This window comes from Schistocerca serialis, chromosome 7, assembly GCF_023864345.2.
Source record: "Schistocerca serialis cubense isolate TAMUIC-IGC-003099 chromosome 7, iqSchSeri2.2, whole genome shotgun sequence".
Lineage (NCBI taxonomy): Eukaryota > Metazoa > Arthropoda > Insecta > Orthoptera > Acrididae > Schistocerca > Schistocerca serialis.
Window position 1 is genome coordinate 344,845,659 of NC_064644.1, and position 20,483 is coordinate 344,866,141.

At 44.8% G+C, this 20,483-nt stretch overlaps 1 protein-coding gene across 1 annotated transcript in view; it reads left to right on the top strand.

The window, feature by feature from the left end:
- The first annotated feature begins 302 nt into the window (after window positions 1-302).
- LOC126413073 (uncharacterized) overlaps window positions 303-20,483 on the top strand; it is a 524,918-nt gene continuing 504,737 nt past the window's right edge. Inside the window, exon 1 of the mRNA XM_050082969.1 lies at window positions 303-423. Coding sequence (XP_049938926.1) covers window positions 303-423 — 121 coding nt within the window. The remainder of the gene's footprint in view (window positions 424-20,483) is intronic.

Here is a 20,483-nt window from a genome sequence, read left to right on the forward strand (position 1 = left end):
GACCTCCGATGTTAAGTCCCATAGGGCTCAGAGCCATTTGAACTATTTGAACTTGACATCTGAGGTCATCAGTCCCCTAGAATTAGAACTAATTAAACCTAACTAACCTAAGGACATCACACACATCCATGCCCGAGGCAGAATTTGAACCTGCGACGGCAGCAGAAGCACGGTTCCGGACTGTGGCGCCTAGAACCGCTCGGCCACTACGGCCTGCTACAAGAGCAGTCAAGCGGTTATCATTCCAGATGTGTGCTGCTGGCTGCGGTTGTCCCTCATACAAGATAGTGTGTCGCCGGAGAATGTCTGATCTTATGCTGTTGGCTGTGGCTGCAGCGCGTCGATATCAGTGTGGCGAGTGCTGCAGCTCTCCCCGCCAGCCGCCGCCCCCGCTGCCACCCCAGCGGCTCCGGCAGCTGGGCCGTGCGCTGCCCTGCCAGTGGCGGTAATCTTAATTAGTGGCAGCGCGGCATCGCTCAGATGCCGTAATTGCGAGGGAGGGATTTCCGGCACGTGGTCGACCCCCCGCCCACCTGGCACTTCCAGCTAGGCCGCCGACCGCCGCGTTCTGAACCTCATATCGCCAGCGGCAGATTACCGTCGCTCCACAGTGTCACATCGTATTCAAAGAGACATATTTCAAAATACAGCCCTTCAGGTAAATATCCTTCCGCACTTCTGCTTTATTATTTGTCTTGTCACTGGTTTGATATTGCCCGCCACATCTTTTACACTGGCCTTTTCCTCTACTAGTAAGATTTACACTTACTGTCTATAATTATTTGTTGCATATTTAAGCAGATGGCAGTTATAAGAGTCGAGGGACATGGAAGGGAAGCAGTGGTTGAGAAGGGAGTGAGACAGGGTTGTAGTCTCTCCCCGATGTTACTCAATCTGTATATTGAGCAAGCAGTAAAGGAAACAAAAGAAAAGTTCGGAGTAGGTATTAAAATTCACGGAGAAGAAGTAAAAACTTTGAGGTTCGCCGATGACATTGTAATTCTGTCAGAGACAGCAAAGGACTTGGAAGAACAGTTGAACGGAATGGACAGTGTCTTTAAAAGGAGGATATAAGATAACCATCAACAAAATCAAAACGAGGATAATGGAATGTAGTCGAATTAAGTCGGGTGATGTTCAGGGAATTAGATTAGGAAATGAGACACTTAAAGTAGTAAAGGAGTTTTGCTATTTGGGGAGCAAAATAACTGATGATGGTCGAAGTAGAGAGGATATAAAATGTAGACTGGCAATGGCAAGGAAAGCGTTTCTGAAGAAGAAAAATTTATTAACATCGAGTATAGATTTTAATGTCAGGAAGTCGTTTCTGAAAGTATTTGTATGGAGTGTAGCCATGTATGGAAGTGAAACGTGGACGATAAATAGCTTAGACAAGAAGAGAATAGAAGCTTTCGAAATGTGGTGCTACAGAAGAATGCTGAAGATTAGATGGGTTGATCACATAACTAATGAGGAAGTACTGAATAGGATTGGGGAGAAGAGAAGTTTGTGGCACAACTTGACCAGAAGACGGGATCGGTTGGTAGGACATGTTCTCAGGCATCAAGGGATCACCAATTTAGTATTGGAGGGCAGCGTGGAGGGTAAAAATCGTAGAGGGAGACCAAGAGATGAATACACTAAGCAGATTCAGAAGGATGTAGGCTGCAGTAGGTACTGGGAGATGAAGAAGCTTGCACAGGATAGAGTAGCATGGAGAGCTGCATCAAACCAGTCTCAGGACTGAAGACCACAACAACAACAACAACAACAACAACAACATTTCCCCTGACTGTCAATCTCCAAGTTTTTGGCCTCTGCGACTGACTATAGCTTCACGGAAACGCTTGCTTGTATATGTTGCCACACCCTCTAGAGGTGGCGGATTTTAATCAATAATTAGAGTAATTAAAGTGTAGGAAGCTTCTGAGGCCACATATTTGAATTTATAAATATACGTTGAACGTTATTATTCATTTCATATTTGATGGGAGGACTAGCGGCAGATATGAAATAACTAGTGATGGTACGTGGATGCAGCTACGGTGTTTCTCCACATTTTTTGCGCATCGTTGTATCACTTTATTCAGAAGTTAGTAATTCACACGAACGTGAAGTTTTCCATTAAAAATAAGCCCTTGTGGACACTTGAAAGGCGAGCCGGTCATGGATACACTAGAGAGACGGTTTGAGCCGTTATACCCAACGTATCAGAGCAACCTCCCCAACATTAAGATGAATACATGTTCCTGCTGAAGCTTTAACTTCATGTAATATTTTTGATTGTTCCTTGCCTTCTTTTACCTGGCCTTACCCTGTTTCGTCACGAGGTCGGTATCATTTTCTGGATTTCACAGTCTTTGTGGTAGAGTGTGGTCAGTTGCCTTCTCTTTTGCCACTCCTTATGCGCCGGGCTGGAATTTGTGAACCCCATCTGTCTTCGTCGAGTGTTATCCCATGAGAAATTGGGAGAACTTCTTCGGTATGTTTGCGAATCGTGGATAACTACCCCACTAATCATTTACTCGGATTTGTAAAACTGCCTAGAAACCACACCCAAGTTGGCTGTCACACCGACCCTTGGCGTTAATCCGCCGGGCTGATTCCAACCGAGGCAGGCGCGTCTCCCTGAATCCAGGAAGCGGGGTGCTAGCGCACGCGTTTTCCCGGTGGTAAGTACACGTTTTAGCTACATTAATGTGACAATGCGACCACCGCGTATTTGTGACGTCAACGGGCAATTGCCACTCACAGGCAGCAGTGGAGGCTAGATAAAGCATGTGTTGGGGGGGGGGGGGGGGGGGGCGGGGGGCGTAATTGTCATCGTATTGGAGAAACGGAGCGATTGATCTGACATTCAAAATGGCATGATCATTATCATTCCAACCAAGGGTAGAGGAATTTCCGAAACGTCTAAGTTAGTTAACATTTGGGGTGCTGCTATCGTTAGCCTACACCGTTCATGGCAAAACGACGTTATCCAAATCTGCGCTGAGGCAACTGTGGTACACCAAGGGCCAAAGATGACAGGGCTGAGTGACACATATGCGTACAGGCGAACAGACGTGCAACTGTTGAGGAACTGACTGCCCAGATGAAGCAATGGGCTACCAACAGGGTCTTCTCAATGACCGTTCAGCGAACGTTACTGCGTGTGGGTCCATGCAGCAGGCACCTGGTTCATCACTGCTGACTACTGTTCACGGCGAATAAGGCGGCAGTTTGCGCGCCAGTACCGCAACGCGACGTCCCCTGAGTGCCGTCAGGTAGCCTTTTGAGACGAATCACGTTTTATGCTCCATCGAACTGCAAGAAAACACTATGCAACAATCGTCTGGAAGGTCCAGGCCGGAGTATGGACCGTTATCGTCCTGGGAATATTTTTGTGGCATTCCCTGGGTGATCTCGTCATTCTGGAAGGCACACTGAATCAACACATGTATGTATGTATCCTTGGGGATCATGTCTACGCATACATGCTGTTTGATTTTGCTCGGCACGATGGCATCTACCAGCAGGACAATGCAACGAGTAACACAGCTCGCAGCGTACTTGCATGGTTCGAAGACCACCATGATATGTTCACTGCACTCCCGTGGTCACCACATTCCCCGGATTTAAACCCAGTCGGGAATTTTAGGGACCACCTCGATCGGGCTGTTCGCGACAAGGATCCTCAGTCGAGAAACCCAGCGCGTCTAGCCATGGAATTGGTGTCGGCATGGCTTCATATTCCTGCCGGTACCTTCCAGAACCGCACTAATTCTCTTCCTTCACGTGTCACAGCGGCCCTTGATGCAGGCGGTGGCTATTCAGGCTTTTGACAGATGTTCACCTTAATGTGGCTGGACGGAGTGTTTTTATTTGTTATTAGCCAGTTTCAACCTCACGGTCAATCATCATAAGCATACTGTCCGTAGATGACGCTTTACATGTAAATGCTTACTAATAAGTGTGAGATTGAAACTGGCCAGTAGTAAATAAAAATATAAAAAGTTACAGCGTCAGCGGAAACGCCTTCATTTAACCAATGTTTGTTGGCTGTGAAAGCAGTAATGTAAAAACGACAGAATTCGGTTAGGTTGGCTGTAAGAAGCAGCACTGTCTATACTTTTTTTTTTTTTTTTTTTTTTTTTTAGTGTCGAAGTTTTGCACAGGAACCAACACTAGCTGTCGATCTCATTTTGATAGTTGATCTTCTACTGGCAATACGCGTTTCCGCTGTTAGTACAGTCAACCTCCGGGATATGTGGACGTGCAGTTTAGACACCATTTGGTAGTAGTTTGCCTGATTGCCTGAGTTCGAGGAAGGCTGCCGGATATATTGAACAAAAATATTTACAATCTTATTGCTCCCTAGTTACTACGTAGTGACCGAACGATGTCTGCTGCTCCCTTAACTAATAATTATTTGTAATAACACTACTTTTCCCGCTCATTTTAGCTCTTTCTAATTTATTAACAGCTTTCCCGTAAGCATTTGTGGGTTTCTGTGGAACAATGTCTGTTAATTTGATTATTTAAATAGATCTGTGCTGTCCTCTCATGTCTTCAGTTTTAAACAACGGCCAACACAGGGAGCTGGAATAGTGAATGTGCTCGTTTCACGCCACGCCAATGAACATATGCTCTCTTCTTATTTGTGTCTTAGCACTCGACCTGTCATTTGGCCCCTTCTTCTAACCAATGTTCCTCTCCTTGCCTTTTCTGCGGAGAACCTCATTCATTACCGATCCATTTAATTTTCAGCATTCTTCTGAAACTGCAAATCTTATACACTTTGATTTCCTCTTTTTTGAATTTTCCGCAGTCTATTATTCACATTTTTAAAAATTCTGTATTCCAGACTCACATCCACAGTACTTTCTTCCTCGTATTAATGCCTTTGTTTGATACTAGTAGTCTTCTTTAATGAGGAATGCCCTCTTTCTTTGCGCTGGTCTGCTTCCTATATCCTCCGTGCATCGACCGTCATGTAAAGTAGTACATGACGGACGATGCAAGGAGCATATAAGAAGTGTGGTGTCACCGCCAGACACCACACTTGCTAGGTGGTAGCTTAAACCGGCCGCGGTCCATTTAGTACATGTCGGACCCGCGTGTCGCCACTGTGTGATCGCAGACCGAGTGCCACCACAAGGCAGGTCTCGAGATACGGGATAGCACTCGCCCCAGTTGTACGGCGACTTTGCTAGCGACTACACTGACGAAGCCTTCTCTCATTTGCCGAGAGACAGTTAGAATAGCCTTCAGCTAAGTCCATGGCTACGACCTAGCAAGACGTCATTAGCCTTACAGAGTTTGATAGTGATCGTATCAAATGTCTCATCAAGAACGTTGTATTCACAACAAGGATAAATAAAAGTTAAGTATTCGAGGAGCTGCATACTTTTCTTATTAGAATTCACTACTTATCCTGTTCCAGAATTCACGCCCGTCTGCGTTAGATAGCGTGCATTTCGGCCTCCTCTATCTACAAGGTGTTGGCACATTTGCCAACACATCAAGAAGCATTACTTTACTTCCTTCGTCTACTATGTGCCCCCCCCCCCAATTTTTATGTTAAGTATATCACAGATCTCATTTCTGCTACTCCTTATCGCTTTTGTTTTTGTCTTTCTGTGCTTCACTGTCTGTCCATACTCTGCACGCATTCGGTTGTTCATACCATTTACTAGTTTCTATAATTCTTCCTTACTTTCACTGAGGACAACAATGCACTGACGTTATTACCAGTCTTTAATATCGCTCGGTACCGAAAATAATACGCAAACTTAAGACCAGAAAGTTTCAAATCAAATGGAGTGAGTGACTTCGCGAAAAGCCAAGAGCGTTGTGACGTGCTAGGTAGGCACCATGGAGACGAGGGTTATTTTTCTGCTTTTTAAAGGGCCGAAAATTGAGTGTGAGTATGAGAAATGGTACGTGCACAGATACTGCGTGCATATATTGATTATTATTCATTTGTGTACGTCATGGCGACTGGCACATTTGACGCAACAGTGTTACAACCTATCCTACCTCGTTGAAGAACACAATGTTTCTTTCGAATGAGAACAATTATAAGGCATCAGAAACGCTAGTAAACAGCACAGGAAGTATCAAATCTGGAGAGGAATGTGATTGGTGAGGGAACGAGCGAGACATAACAGGGGATACTTTGCCGAAGTGTTGGAAGGTACAACGGAAATAGATAGCGATGTGGAAAACTGAGATAGTTCACATATATACTGATACGCTTTTCGAAGGAAAGAATACAACTGGGATGAACCGAAAGGAAGCTACGCCGCTGTTGACTGGGGTACATACAGCACTACGTCGATGAGAACACCGTAAATACAGCATTGTACAGGGTGTTCCCAAAACTATTCGTTCAGATTAACACAGGAGGCAGAGACCATAAAACAATTTTTTTCGATAAGGGACTTATGGCCCCTGAAGTCAATTTCCAATGTTAGGGAACATTTTGTAATGGTGGTGCCAAGCTGTTTTGCCGGTGTCACTGACTGTAAATGGTTATTGACTTTCAAAACAGCTCTGGGCGCTGTAACCAGAAGTGCTGGATGATGTTCCTCTGAATGTTAGACAAAGGATGTACTTTAATCATGATGGGGCGCCAGCACGTTTCAGAATTTCTGCGAGGAATCGTCTGAGAGCCAGCTTCGGGTATCGGTGGTTTGGCCGATGTGACCCTGTGTTCCTGGTCCCCGAGGTCCCCGGACCTCATATATCTGGATTTCTTCCTCCGGGAGCATATGAAGCAGTTGGTGTATGAAACAATTGTGGAAATAGAAGAAGACCTCGTCGCTAGAATCGCTTTCGCTCTGGTACCATTGCGGACATGCCAGAAATCTTTGAACGGACACGACAATCAATGTACTGTGTGCATACAGTCCAATGGTCGCACATTCGAGCAGTTCCTGTGAATACCACAGCTGTTATTAGCATGCTAAATTACCTTCCGTGCTAATCGTCCCTAGAATCAGATACTGCAGTCGGGGACCAACTGTACCATTACTAAATACAGTTATTTTTATGCTCTCTACCTCCTGTATTAATGTGAAGAAACAGTTTCGCAACGCCATGTATAGCCAGGGCTAGTGAATTATTATAAAACAAGCATCTAAAATTTATATTACATCTGTTAGAATTACACATTGGCCTCTAACCTTGCTAGTTCTTCCATGAGATGTGTTCGTGACAGAATAGGTTGATGCTCACCTACCCAGACTCCGCTTCGTTTTCCAGAGAATGCCTTTCACAACTAATAATTACAAGAAATTCCAGGAAAGTGGCAGTACCTAGGTAGCATGCTTCTTATCAGAAATTCACAACAGAAACTTCTGGTGGGGCTTAATACCACAGTAAACAAGAATTAACCACTGCGTAATGTATAACTCTTCGTTTGCCACTGCACTACATTTTAGCGACCTGCATTAGACGGTGTAATGAAATAAGAACTTTGGACCCATCTGGGCACCTTTACAAAATTTTAAATTTGCCGCTACTTTATGTATGTAAAGGAAGTTAACTGTTGTTCAAAACTTGTACGCATACCTAATACAAAGAAGGAATAGGGAGGTGTTTGCACCGAAAATAGTTTCATACACATTCACACGAGGTGCCGCCTCTGGAAATAGGAGGAATGACCTACGCTTTACTCCTTTTACAGAAATAAAAGCAATTCCAGCGGGCATAAATCTGACGTCACAGCGAGCAGTGTAGCTGCCGCTCTGGTGGAGGACGCCGCTGGTGTTGGCACAACTGGAACCGCCCAGCACTGCCAACTTGGACGCGTCATTAATCTTCACGCTATCGGCTCCGATCTCGGGGCTTCATAAATTTTTGTCTTGGACCAGCGCCCGCTGTATCTCCAAGTCTTCTGTTCCTTTTCTCAGCTAAGTGGAACATTTGCCGTCGCGAGGAGATCCTTGAAATGCTGCCACACAAATATTTGGCAGGCCGTGCTCCTGTAGCCAACCGTTAGAACTACAGTTTGTAGCATTTTATGTTACAACTAAAGTCTTTTTACGTGACACCATGAGCTGCGAATAAACAAACGTTTGTTTACTATGAGTTTCAGTTTGTCTAATTATCATTGGACAACACAAAAGTTGTTATTGCAGTTTCTCAGGCACACTGTTGTTTTTATTGCGTTTATTTATGTGGCATGTATTTGGCACTAGTTCCCAGATCGCGCCCCTTCGGTCCTATGAAATCATGCCAGTTCAGATCAGTCAAACTGGAACCTGGCATCATCATGTGTCACAAGCCATTAAGGGCCACTGTCGTTAAAGGTAAAATGCATTTTTACACTCTACCAACATTAGTACCCCTTCCATTTCCATATCCGCTGCTGTTACGTGGAATGTACTCTGGATACTGATGAGTAGCAACTAATACGAAATGAACATTTTATAAAGATTAGTTGAGTGTATGAATTATTTCGCCCTTTCAGCGATCGTTACGCAACACGGCGTGTTATAATTTGATTATTAATAATGAAGTCAGAGCAGTAATGATGTCATATAGACTTCAATAACCGTTTCTATGTTGTCTGATGATAATGACGAGACAGACGGAAACTGGTAGCAAATAAAAGTGTGTTTAATAGCCCAAGTAACTACACTCCTGGAAATGGAAAAAAGAACACATTGACACCGGTGTGTCAGACCCACCATACTTGCTCCGGACACTGCGAGAGGGCTGTACAAGCAATGATCACACGCACGGCACAGCGGACACACCAGGAACCGCGGTGTTGGCCGTCGAATCGCGTTAGCTGCGCAGCATTTGTGCACCGCCGCCGTCAGTGTCAGCCAGTTTGCCGTGGCATACGGAGCTCCATCGCAGTCTTTGACACTGGTAGCATGCCGCGACAGCGTGGACGTGAACCGTATGTGCAGTTGACGGACTTTGAGCGAGGGCGTATAGTGGGCATGCGGGAGGCCGGGTGGACGTACCGCCGAATTGCTCAACACGTGGGGCGTGAGGTCTCCACAGTACATCGATGTTGTCGCCAGTGGTCGGCGGAAGGTGCACGTGCCCGTGGACCTGGGACCGGACCGCAGCGACGCACGGATGCACGCCAAGACCGTAGGATCCTACGCAGTGCCGTAGGGGACCGCACCGCCACTTCCCAGCAAATTAGGGACACTGTTGCTCCTGGGGTATCGGCGAGGACCATTCGCAACCGTCTCCATGAAGCTGGGCTACGGTCCCGCACACCGTTAGGCCGTCTTCCGCTCACGCCCCAACATCGTGCAGCCCGCCTCCAGTGGCGTCGCGACAGGCGTGAATGGAGGGACGAATGGAGACCTGTCGTCTTCAGCGATGAGAGTCGCTTCTGCCTTGGTGCCAATTATGGTCGTATGCGTGTTTGGCGCCGTGCAGGTGAGCGCCACAATCAGGACTGCATACGACCGAGGCACACAGGGCCAACACCCGGCATCATGGTGTGGGGAGCGATCTCCTACACTGGCCGTACACCACTGGTGATCGTCGAGGGGACACTGAATAGTGCACGGTACATCCAAACCGTCATCGAACCCATCGTTCTACCATTCCTAGACCGGCAAGGGAACTTACTGTTCCAACAGGACAATGCACGTCCGCATGTATCCCGTGCCACCCAACGTGCTCTAGAAGGTGTAAGTCAACTACCCTGGCCAGCAAGATCTCCGGATCTGTCCCCCATTGAGCATGTTTGGGACTGGATGAAGCGTCGTCTCACGCGGTCTGCACGTCCAGCACGAACGCTGGTCCAACTGAGGCGCCAGGTGGAATTGGCATGGCAAGCCGTTCCACAGGACTACATCCAGCATCTCTACGATCGTCTCCATGGGAGAACAGCAGCCTGCATTGCTGCGAAAGGTGGATATACACTGTACTAGTGCCGACATTGTGCATGCTCTGTTGCCTGTGTCTATGTGCCTGTGGTTCTGTCAGTGTGATCATGTGATGTATCTGACCCGCTTCTGTTACGTGCTTGGATAATGAGACGTTTATCATCCGTTTATTTAATGCCACATGTTCTGTTATGGAAACGACAACGACTGATACTAATTCAGTTATCAAAGGGAGTTCGCCTCCATGCCATTTAATCGTTAAATTACTATTTTCGTTTTACCAGCGGTCAAATGAAAACTGAATCGTCAAGACCTTCAGACAGAAAGGGAAAAATAAAATGCTGGCCACCGCTTGTGCGATACTTGTGATATCAATATTCGCAAGTCTCATGCTTCTTAAATAATGAACCATTTACATTTTGAGGGTTGCGTGGTAAATCTTCTTGACACGTTCAAATCATTTACGCACAAAAGTTTTATGTGGCAAAAAAAAATATATCGGCGGCCATCTTTCAATTCTACCGATATGAACTACCGGCCAATTTCAAACTGAGACGAATAGTGAGACATGACAATACGGAACTTGAAAATAAAATAAAAACGTCTTTAAAATACAAATTTCCCCTCCAAATAGTTTTATGTGTCTCTTTAAATTCAGTTTTGTTGAAGTGAACGTAATTAGGTAATGTGTGTACATTAAAAAATTATAAATGGTTGTCGTCGTTTTGTTGACCGCTTTCATTGCGGTATCTTTCCATCTTTTTCATCTAGTCAAAAGGCTAAATTTCCTCTGCACTCATATCAGTAGCGTTTGCATCTGTATGGGGGCGCAGGTGATGGTCTCAAGGATGATATGATTTCAAATGATAGAGTATGGAGGTAGCATGCGGTAGTTACCGAGAGCAAAAATGTTAGTACGGGATAAGAAAAGATGCAGGACAGCATGAAACCAGCAGAGAGACTAAAAACTGCGAAGAAGTGCCTCTAAACCAAGAACATTGGTGATGAAAGCTCAGAAGAAAATTTTGAGGATATTGTCGTGTGGAGACCCATAGAAATAGATGACTTATTGGGAAAACTTACTGGAAAAAAGCAGAGTAAGATAGAGGTGACGTGGTCGTTTGGAACAGAAGAACAAAACTGAAGAGAGGTTAAAATACAGGCAAGTACTTAGGCAAGCATTTCTTTTAATTAAAGAGTTCGAGAAGACGGGCGCGACCATAAAAGGGAAAATGAAATGCGCAGATGTACGGAGTACTTGGTTAAAAAGAAGCTTTGGGCAGCATTACTGAAAACATCAATGTGAATGTCTCAAGGAAACAGAAGAATGTACTATAGTATTACAATATAAACAGAGTTCTTTGCCTAAATGTAGTGTACGTTGCATAATGTAAAACAAATTAGGCTGGTATTGCAGTTTTGTGTACTTAGCAAACATCTTCAGTGAGAGGCTCTTACATTCAAAGTACGACGAATTTAAGGTGACACAAGTCGGCTTTAGATCCTTTAAACCCTAAAAACCGTTCATTATCAGTATGAACAATCTGTTTTTTACTCCTCATTGTTCCAAAGCTTTTATCAATTTAAAGATGCTCTATGGACCGAGAAGGATGGTTCATTCAAATGGAAAAATTTTCTGTCGTTCCAAACGCCATGTTATAGTATTCCACCGAGATCTCGTCACCATCGCCCAAGTCGCAGGCAATGACTTCAATACTTGAACGAAATCTTCCGCGAATAAACTGGGAACCGTTTGGCGCATAGCAGCTGTTGATGTTACCACGCCTGACTGGAGTCATTAGCATTTCATTGACGCCAGTAAACATAGATATGTATTGCAACAATTCTGATTAGCATTTACAGCACGGAGAGTCGGTGTTTTGCTGCTAAGAGCCGTTCTTGCGCCCCCATCAGAATACCGGTTTCGCCCCACTACATGAGGCGGGCCTGTGATTGTTATCCAACGTAGCCAAAGAATACATTTAGTCACAACTCGAAGGCTGTCCACAGAGATTGTTCCAGTCCGTACGGTGAATACTGTTTTTCAATAATTAAGCACATTCTACCTGCATATGGTTGCTAATCTCCGATTTAAAAAGCTCTTCATCCTACAACATAGCTGGTTACTCCAGTATGTCTCGCCGGCCGGGGTGGCCAAGCGGTTCTAGGCGCTACAGTCTGGAGCCGCGCGACCGCTACGGTCGCAGGTTCGAATCCTGCCTCGGGCATGGATCTATATGATGTCCTTAGGTTAGTTAGGTTTAAGTAGTTCTAAGTTCTAGGGGACTGATGACCTCAGAAGTTAAGTCCCATAGTGCTCAGAGCCATTTGAACCAATCCAATCTGTCTCTCTACTCCTTTCCGATGCAAATCAGTGCCTATCGAACTGCTGCAAGACACGCTGAGACACTCACTCAGTGTACGTTATTAGCGTTACATGGCAGAGTATATGTATTCCATTCGGAGTTATACTGTTTTACCAGACGATCTACAGCTTCATCAACTGCTTCGGTAGACCCAGGAAGAAACCGGTCATCGCAGCTTCAAATTAAGTTCGATTGGTACTAAGCCCTATTGCAGTTATGAACTCTGCAGGAAAATCGCTGGTAAGTTACGTAATTCTTATGCACAAATCCAACGTATAAACAAGAAATTTTGTTATCAACTATTCCGAAATCATTTAAAGATCTAGTTCTTTCTAAGCATGTATGAAAACACATACGAGTGCAAAGTGATTCAGCTGCACCTATCTATGGGTTTCATGCAAACTGCAACTCCTTCAAAAGCTGCGTGTGACATCTCCATATTCTCTCGCTCGCTATACCCAAATTTTAGTCCTATAGAAACAATGAACAGGACCTTTTTGTAGGAAATTTAATATAGTTAAATTTGGTACTAGGATACGTTTTAGCTGGAGACTACGTTTTCAGAGTTATTCATGAAACGCGTACGTAGAGACAGTTGAATCACCATTTTTACTGAGAAATACACCTGTAAATGATTATATACTAGCTGTTAAAAATTGTCTTCACCTGGGTATGTAAAGGGTGTGAACGATGCTGTTTACAACGCACCACAGTGATGTAGAGGAATTAGAGACGAAGAACTTGATGCAGCACCCTTTGGGCCGTCAAGCCGTGAAAATGATTTTTAACATCTCTTGCATATCTTATGTTCCGGCTTTGTTAACATTAGTAAGTTAATCTTGCCTGTGAGAGTGATGAAAAGAAGAGACTTTTGAACGAGTTACGTAAAAACTAATTACGTTTGTATTTAGATCTAAATTTAAACCTTACAAACACAGCTGCCTCGTGGTACGAGGAGATGACGAGGAAAATTACTTAATTGTTAATTTTGTGCTGTTAAAATTCACAAATTTTTGAGGTAAAGTTTACAAACCGACAATTTTACATTGTGTAAATACAAGGACAAGGGTTTTCGAAATTCAAGGACGATTTCAGCCAAAATCTCGCGGGTTTCGCATACTGTGTATCTTAATGCCTGAGGCTCTTTGGTGGCTTGGTAGACCACAAGTGTCCCATGTCAAATTGTTCGTCTCACCTTTCTCGACAATACTGTGGTACATTGTAATTAGCCATTGTTTACGCCGTGCATATAAAATTTAAAAAATGTATGTCCAAAGAATGTATCTGTCGGCAATGTTGTAATACGGGTAGCCAGTTGGCTTTGGCCTTGGGATCTCCGCCCGACGTTTGTGTGATGATTTTCTTGAGGTTTCACCAGCATGGGTGGCTGGCGTAGTCGAAGACTCGCCCTCAATTGCTGATGGCGGACTGGAGTCGAGCCCGCGACCGGAAAATCAGTCTCGCTAACGTCTGAGGACCTTTCCTGGTTAACAACGTTGTTCTCCACAGATGAACAAACGCACAATGGTCACAGTTTCTCCACAAATGATCTTAAAAACCAAGTTATATTCTTTTCATTTTTTTTAAGTGAGTCACTCGTAACTAGCAGCGAACTCTTCAGTACGCAGACTAGCAGAGAGTGGATACTTTTTGTTTTTTTAAACATATAACCTCCGAAAGGTGGGTATTGTCTTCTACCTTGGCAGAGCAGTTCAAATGGTTCAAATGGCTCTGAGCACTATGCGGCTTAACTTCTGAGGTCATCAGTCGCCTAGAACTTAGAACTACTTAAACCTAACTAACCTAAGGACATCACACACATCCATGCCCGAGGCAGGATTCGAACCTGCGACCGTAGCGGTCGCTCGGCTCCAGACTGTAGCGCCTAGAACCGCACGGCCACTACGGCCGGCTGCAGAGCAGTTTCAATAAGCATTCTTCAAGACGCAGGAACTCACCTTGCCTGGTCTGCTTCCTCCCTCCATATGATACGTTTTCAGCGACCTTATCATTCTGCTTCACGATTGTAGACAGCGTGGCAGCTGGAATCCGCAAACATTTTGCTGCATTTTACTTTTTTTTTTTTTTTTTCAAAATACACCGGACGGCCTTAGTAACTTTAATGCAGTGAAAGTAAAACACTTGTGCTTCTGTGAATTCACTTTTACGACTGATGTACTGTGGGAAGCTATGCATTGTTAATAAAGCAAATGTTTCGCGAAGAGGTAAATGACAAAGCAGCTGTCTGAAAAATCATGAAAAGTGTTAAAGACACAGTGTTAAATAGCTGCTAATTTCGAATTATAGTGTGTCTGTGGGACGACATGTAATGACAACCGGTTCCATTTATCGATCGTACAAAACGCATCAGCTTTCTTCGATGTGTCGACTTTTTTTCGACAGAGTTTACAACAAGTTCTCGAGAAATTCGATTCATCAAGCTTTGGTATTACCATCTTTCATAGAAGAGCCTGAATACCGCCAAAACGGTAAAGGGTTCAAATGGCTCTGAGCACTATGGGACTTAATATCTTAGGTCATCAGTCCCCTAGAACTTAGAACTACTTAAACCTAACTAACCTAAGGACATCACACACAACCATGCCCGAGGCAGGCTTCGAACCTGCGACCGTAGCAGCCCCGCAGTTCCGGACTGCAGCTCTAAACGGTAAAGGGCAATAAAATAACTTTCATGTACCAAATGGTAACTGGTTGCTACAAATACTTCCTTGGTAATTTCCTGTCTAAGTTCCCTGAGCTCTCCTGTATAAATGTGTGCTTTCCTAACTTGTTACGACTTTGATAATGCGTCTCAAAATTCGTCCGATGTCCGTTGTAAAGCATACTTCATAAGGACTCCAAACGCTGACGTCTAGAATGTCTTCTTCGCAGACGCGGCACATCCTACCAGAACCCTTCCAGCAAATTCAAGTACAGCCCTCGACTTGCTGTCCACAACTGGAAACAGAGGCGTGCAGAATTCACAGTAGTTGCTGGATGCGGGGTGCTGTTTTGTCGCAGTGCGCCTTTCACTGTGCAAGAAATCTAATATCGATTCGGCAGCATGGTTTTCTGCGTTGGAGAGCGTAAGCGATTGCGTGTCTGGATAAATGGCCGCAGCCATCCTATCCTCCCGTAGCTCACACATAGCGGTAGAGTCTTCTTATCTTTTCTCAAGCTAATGACTTCCATTGAAAATTGATGTAGATACTTAGGAAGGCATTCATGTCGTCTTGTACTCCTTCACTTTACGTATCAGAGCATGTAATGAAGTTGAGAATTGGGCGAGGGTATTAGAAAAGTTCGGTAAGACTAACTGCGCATGTCCTGAATATTAAACACCTAAATAAATGAAAGAGGCAACGAATGGAGAAGAAGAATGGTTAGTATGTTATCTCCTATGACCCCGTCGTCGACGGGACGTTAAGCCGGAATCTTCCTTCCATATTCGACCAACAACGCCACCACTTTGGCGCGGGTTGGCCGCACAGTAGAACCTTACGGTCGCTCAAAGCTGCCTACAGATCAGGGGCATAGTAGCAAGAGTTCGTATGAAGTAGAGTTCAAATTGTTCAAATGGCTCTGAGCACTATGCGACTTAACAGCTGTGGTCATCAGTCCCCTAGAACTTAGAACTACTTAAACCTAACTAACCTAAGGACATCACACACAACCATGCCCGAGGCAGGCTTCGAACCTGCGACCGTAGCAGCCCCGCAGTTCCGGACTGCAGCTCTAAACGGTAAAGGGCAATAAAATAACTTTGATGTACCAAATGGTAACTGGTTGCTACAAATACTTCCTTGGTAATTTCCTGTCTAAGTTCCCTGAGCTCTCCTGTATAAATGTGTGCTTTCCTAACTTGTTACGACTTTGATAATGCGTCTCAAAATTCGTCCGATGTCCGCTGTAAAGCATACTTCATAAGGACTCCAAACGCTGACGTCTAGAATGTCTTCTTCGCAGACGCGGCACATCCTACCAGAACCCTTCCAGCAAATTCAAGTACAGCCCTCGACTTGCTGTCCACAACTGGAAACAGAGGCGTGCAGAATTCACAGTAGTTGCTGGATGCGGGGTGCTGTTTTGTCGCAGTGCGCCTTTCACTGTGCAAGAAATCTAATATCGATTCGGCAGCATGGTTTTCTGCGTTGGAGAGCGTAAGCGATTGCGTGTCTGGATAAATGGCCGCAGCCATCCTATCCTCCCGTAGCTCACACATAGCGGTAGAGTCTTCTTATCTTTTCTCAAGCTAATGACTTCCATTGAAAATTGATGTAGATACTTAGGAAGGCATTCATGTCGTCTTGTACTCCTTCACTTTACGTATCAGAGCATGTAATGAAGTTGAGAATTGGGCGAGGGTATTAGAAAAGTTCGGTAAGACTAACTGCGCATGTCCTGAATATTAAACACCTAAATAAATGAAAGAGGCAACGAATGGAGAAGAAGAATGGTTAGTATGTTATCTCCTATGACCCCGTCGTCGACGGGACGTTAAGCCGGAATCTTCCTTCCATATTCGACCAACAACGCCACCACTTTGGCGCGGGTTGGCCGCACAGTAGAACCTTACGGTCGCTCAAAGCTGCCTACAGATCAGGGGCGTAGTAGCAAGAGTTCGTATGAAGTAGAGTTCAAATTGTTCAAATGGCTCTGAGCACTATGCGACTTAACAGCTGTGGTCATCAGTCCCCTAGAACTTAGAACTACTTAAACCTAACTAACCTAAGGACATCACACACAACCATGCCCGAGGCAGGCTTCGAACCTGCGACCGTAGCAGCCCCGCAGTTCCGGACTGCAGCTCTAAACGGTAAAGGGCAATAAAATAACTTTGATGTACCAAATGGTAACTGGTTGCTACAAATACTTCCTTGGTAATTTCCTGTCTAAGTTCCCTGAGCTCTCCTGTATAAATGTGTGCTTTCCTAACTTGTTACGACTTTGATAATGCGTCTCAAAATTCGTCCGATGTCCGCTGTAAAGCATACTTCATAAGGACTCCAAACGCTGACGTCTAGAATGTCTTCTTCGCAGACGCGGCACATCCTACTAGAACCCTTCCAGCAAATTCAAGTACAGCCCTCGACTTGCTGTCCACAACTGGAAACAGAGGCGTGCAGAATTCACAGTAGTTGCTGGATGCGGGGTGCTGTTTTGTCGCAGTGCGCCTTTCACTGTGCAAGAAATCTAATATCGATTCGGCAGCATGGTTTTCTGCGTTGGAGAGCGTAAGCGATTGCGTGTCTGGATAAATGGCCGCAGCCATCCTATCCTCCCGTAGCTCACACATAGCGGTAGAGTCTTCTTATCTTTTCTCAAGCTAATGACTTCCATTGAAAATTGATGTAGATACTTAGGAAGGCATTCATGTCGTCTTGTACTCCTTCACTTTACGTATCAGAGCATGTAATGAAGTTGAGAATTGGGCGAGGGTATTAGAAAAGTTCGGTAAGACTAACTGCGCATGTCCTGAATATTAAACACCTAAATAAATGAAAGAGGCAACGAATGGAGAAGAAGAATGGTTAGTATGTTATCTCCTATGACCCCGTCGTCGACGGGACGTTAAGCCGGCATCTTCCTTCCATATTCGACCAACAACGCCACCACTTTGGCGCGGGTTGGCCGCACAGTAGAACCTTACGGTCGCTCAAAGCTGCCTACAGATCAGGGGCATAGTAGCAAGAGTTCGTATGAAGTAGAGTTCAAATTGTTCAAATGGCTCTGAGCACTATGCGACTTAACAGCTGTGGTCATCAGTCACCTAGAACTTAGAACTACTTAAACCTAACTAACCTAAGGACATCACACACATCCATGCCCGAGGCAGGATTCGAACCTGCGACCGTAGCAGTCGCACGGTTCCGGACTGCGCGCCTAGAACCGCGAGACCACCGCGGCCGGCTATGAAGTAGAGTATCTGGCGCTGTTCCCGTAGTCTTTTCATTAGCAAGTCGTGGAAGGAACACTCTTGCATTTACGCACGGGCACCGTCATCTAGGCATCATACGTAATCCATCTCTTACAACTGGGATCTAAGGAGCTGCTACTTTTTTGGTAAACCGGAAGTATGAATTTTTTAATAAACGTTTGAGATACGATGCACGCTTCGTCAAATTCATTCGCAGAGTTCTCGTAATAAAATACAACTTCATATTCTAACTAATTTTCTATTTGTTGAAGTAAATACGATGCTGAAAAACTTATAGCATTTCCTTATAGAGTGCTGCAAATAATCGTCAGTACCCGACAGTGATAATGAATACCTTAAACTTAGGGTACGTTTTCCGGAAACTGTAGTTTATTTATGACACGTTAAAGGCTCTTGGTAATGCATATCCCACTCGTAGATGAAAAGAAATCTCTCTGAAATTATAGTAAATATTAACAGAGAAAATTCCACTACCATTTTAGTGTCTTAGAACTCTGAAGCACAGGAACATTTAGCCAAACTAACGAATTTTGAGAAACACTCGACTGGAAAGACGTGCGCGCCAAAGCGCTGCTGCCGCGACGGGGAGGTGCGCCGGCCCCGGATCGAATCCGCCTGGCACGTGAACGACGTCGGTAGGTGTGCCGGCCAGCCTAGATGTGGTTTTATGGGCAGTTTTCCACATACCACTATGTGAATGGCGGGCTGGCACCCGTCCTGCCTCAGTTACACAATTCGCAAACATTCAGAAAAAAACTTCTGCTCGCTTTCATACTCGGCCCCAGAGGAGGGAAGATGGGGACGTGATGGGGTGGCGACAGGAAAGAAATCCAACCTTTCCTTGAGATTAACCATGTCAAATCCGTTAATGACCATGCCGAACCTCCGTCGGTGCGTGACAAAGGCATAAGAAAAACAAGAAGGAACTTCGAAAAACGAGACTACCTTCCAAGTGAAACGGTTGTTTAGTAGTGAGCTTCAGGGTGTTCAGCCGAGTTATTTCCATTTTTGCACAATATTTTAACGACCGACCCAGCCGTGTTTCGACGTGCTGCGAATTTTGCTGTTAAGTGTACTTGCTGCCTGGACTCGAACCACACTTCGAAATAATGTTGGTATCACGCCGCAGTTTACATCAAAGTTCGTTTCCCGACTTCCACTACGCCGTTTGGTGCTCTTTTGCTTTATAGAGCACAGACTGGTACTCCGCGAAACGCAACTTCACTCAGCATTTTCTAACTCTGATGGATGCGATGCTCGACGAGATTTTAATAGAATGCCGGATCCAAAGCGTTATCTAAACTGAAGCCTCCACGCCTGTTTATTAGGTCTGTATTTCGATAGACTCATTAATTATGCTACCCCATAAACTTGGTGTTTGCACCACGACACTGGTCTCATCGTATTTCGTTTCATGATTATGTTCGAGGCAGTGCTCGGCGAAAGCTGATTATCTTGGTTGTTTTACTCGGGTGTGTCGCTGACGATCCTTGCAATATATCCTCGACTGTTCTGAAAGCCTCCCCAAAGTGAGACATGCCACATTCGCATGGAATGCGATGAACACCCGGCTTTCGGAGACCTATATCGTCTTTAACGTTACAAAGACCGGTTTTTATCCTGGATGAAGGGAGCGAAGTTTACTGAATGCCATGTTTCCCTAAGAGTTTACCGATCTTTACGGATATTGGGGCAGCATAAGGCGGATAAGTCATTTTTGACTTCTCATTCTCAGTCAACGTGTCAACCACTTTCTCAGGCATTCTTGATTCAGTTCAGTTTAATACTCCAAGTCCCAATCCATTTGAAATACCAGTCGTAGGTGTCGTGGTGCGGCTCTCCTTGTCTGAACGTGTTCGAGCACTCTAATTTTAGCACCAAATGTCTTTGGGAGACAGGGAGGATTTTTGGGTCACAGTGTATAACGAAAACACACTGCCTTTATTTCCACGCCTCGATAAATCGCCAACTGCCACAAATAAATTCGGCGCCAAAGACTCTGGTCCATAGAGCGTGAATACATTCAGACAAGGAGCACGCAGTCGTTCGTTACATTGACGACGACGCTCGAAGTGATTCGTTAATTTGTCAGTTGTATGTATAGTATTAACTGTAGGACGATGCTCTAAACAGTACTGAGCAGGTCGGCCATGCTCTTATGGGATATCCGTATTACTAAATCGCTATCCCGGAACCAAATACCAGCTGCATGTTGCTTATCTAATGGATTCCATGGGCAACAAAATATTTTCATTATTTTCAGTTTCGTAATTTAAAATGCTGTCATGAGGAGATGAACTTGCTAACACTAATTCTGTCAGTCCTCCAAAT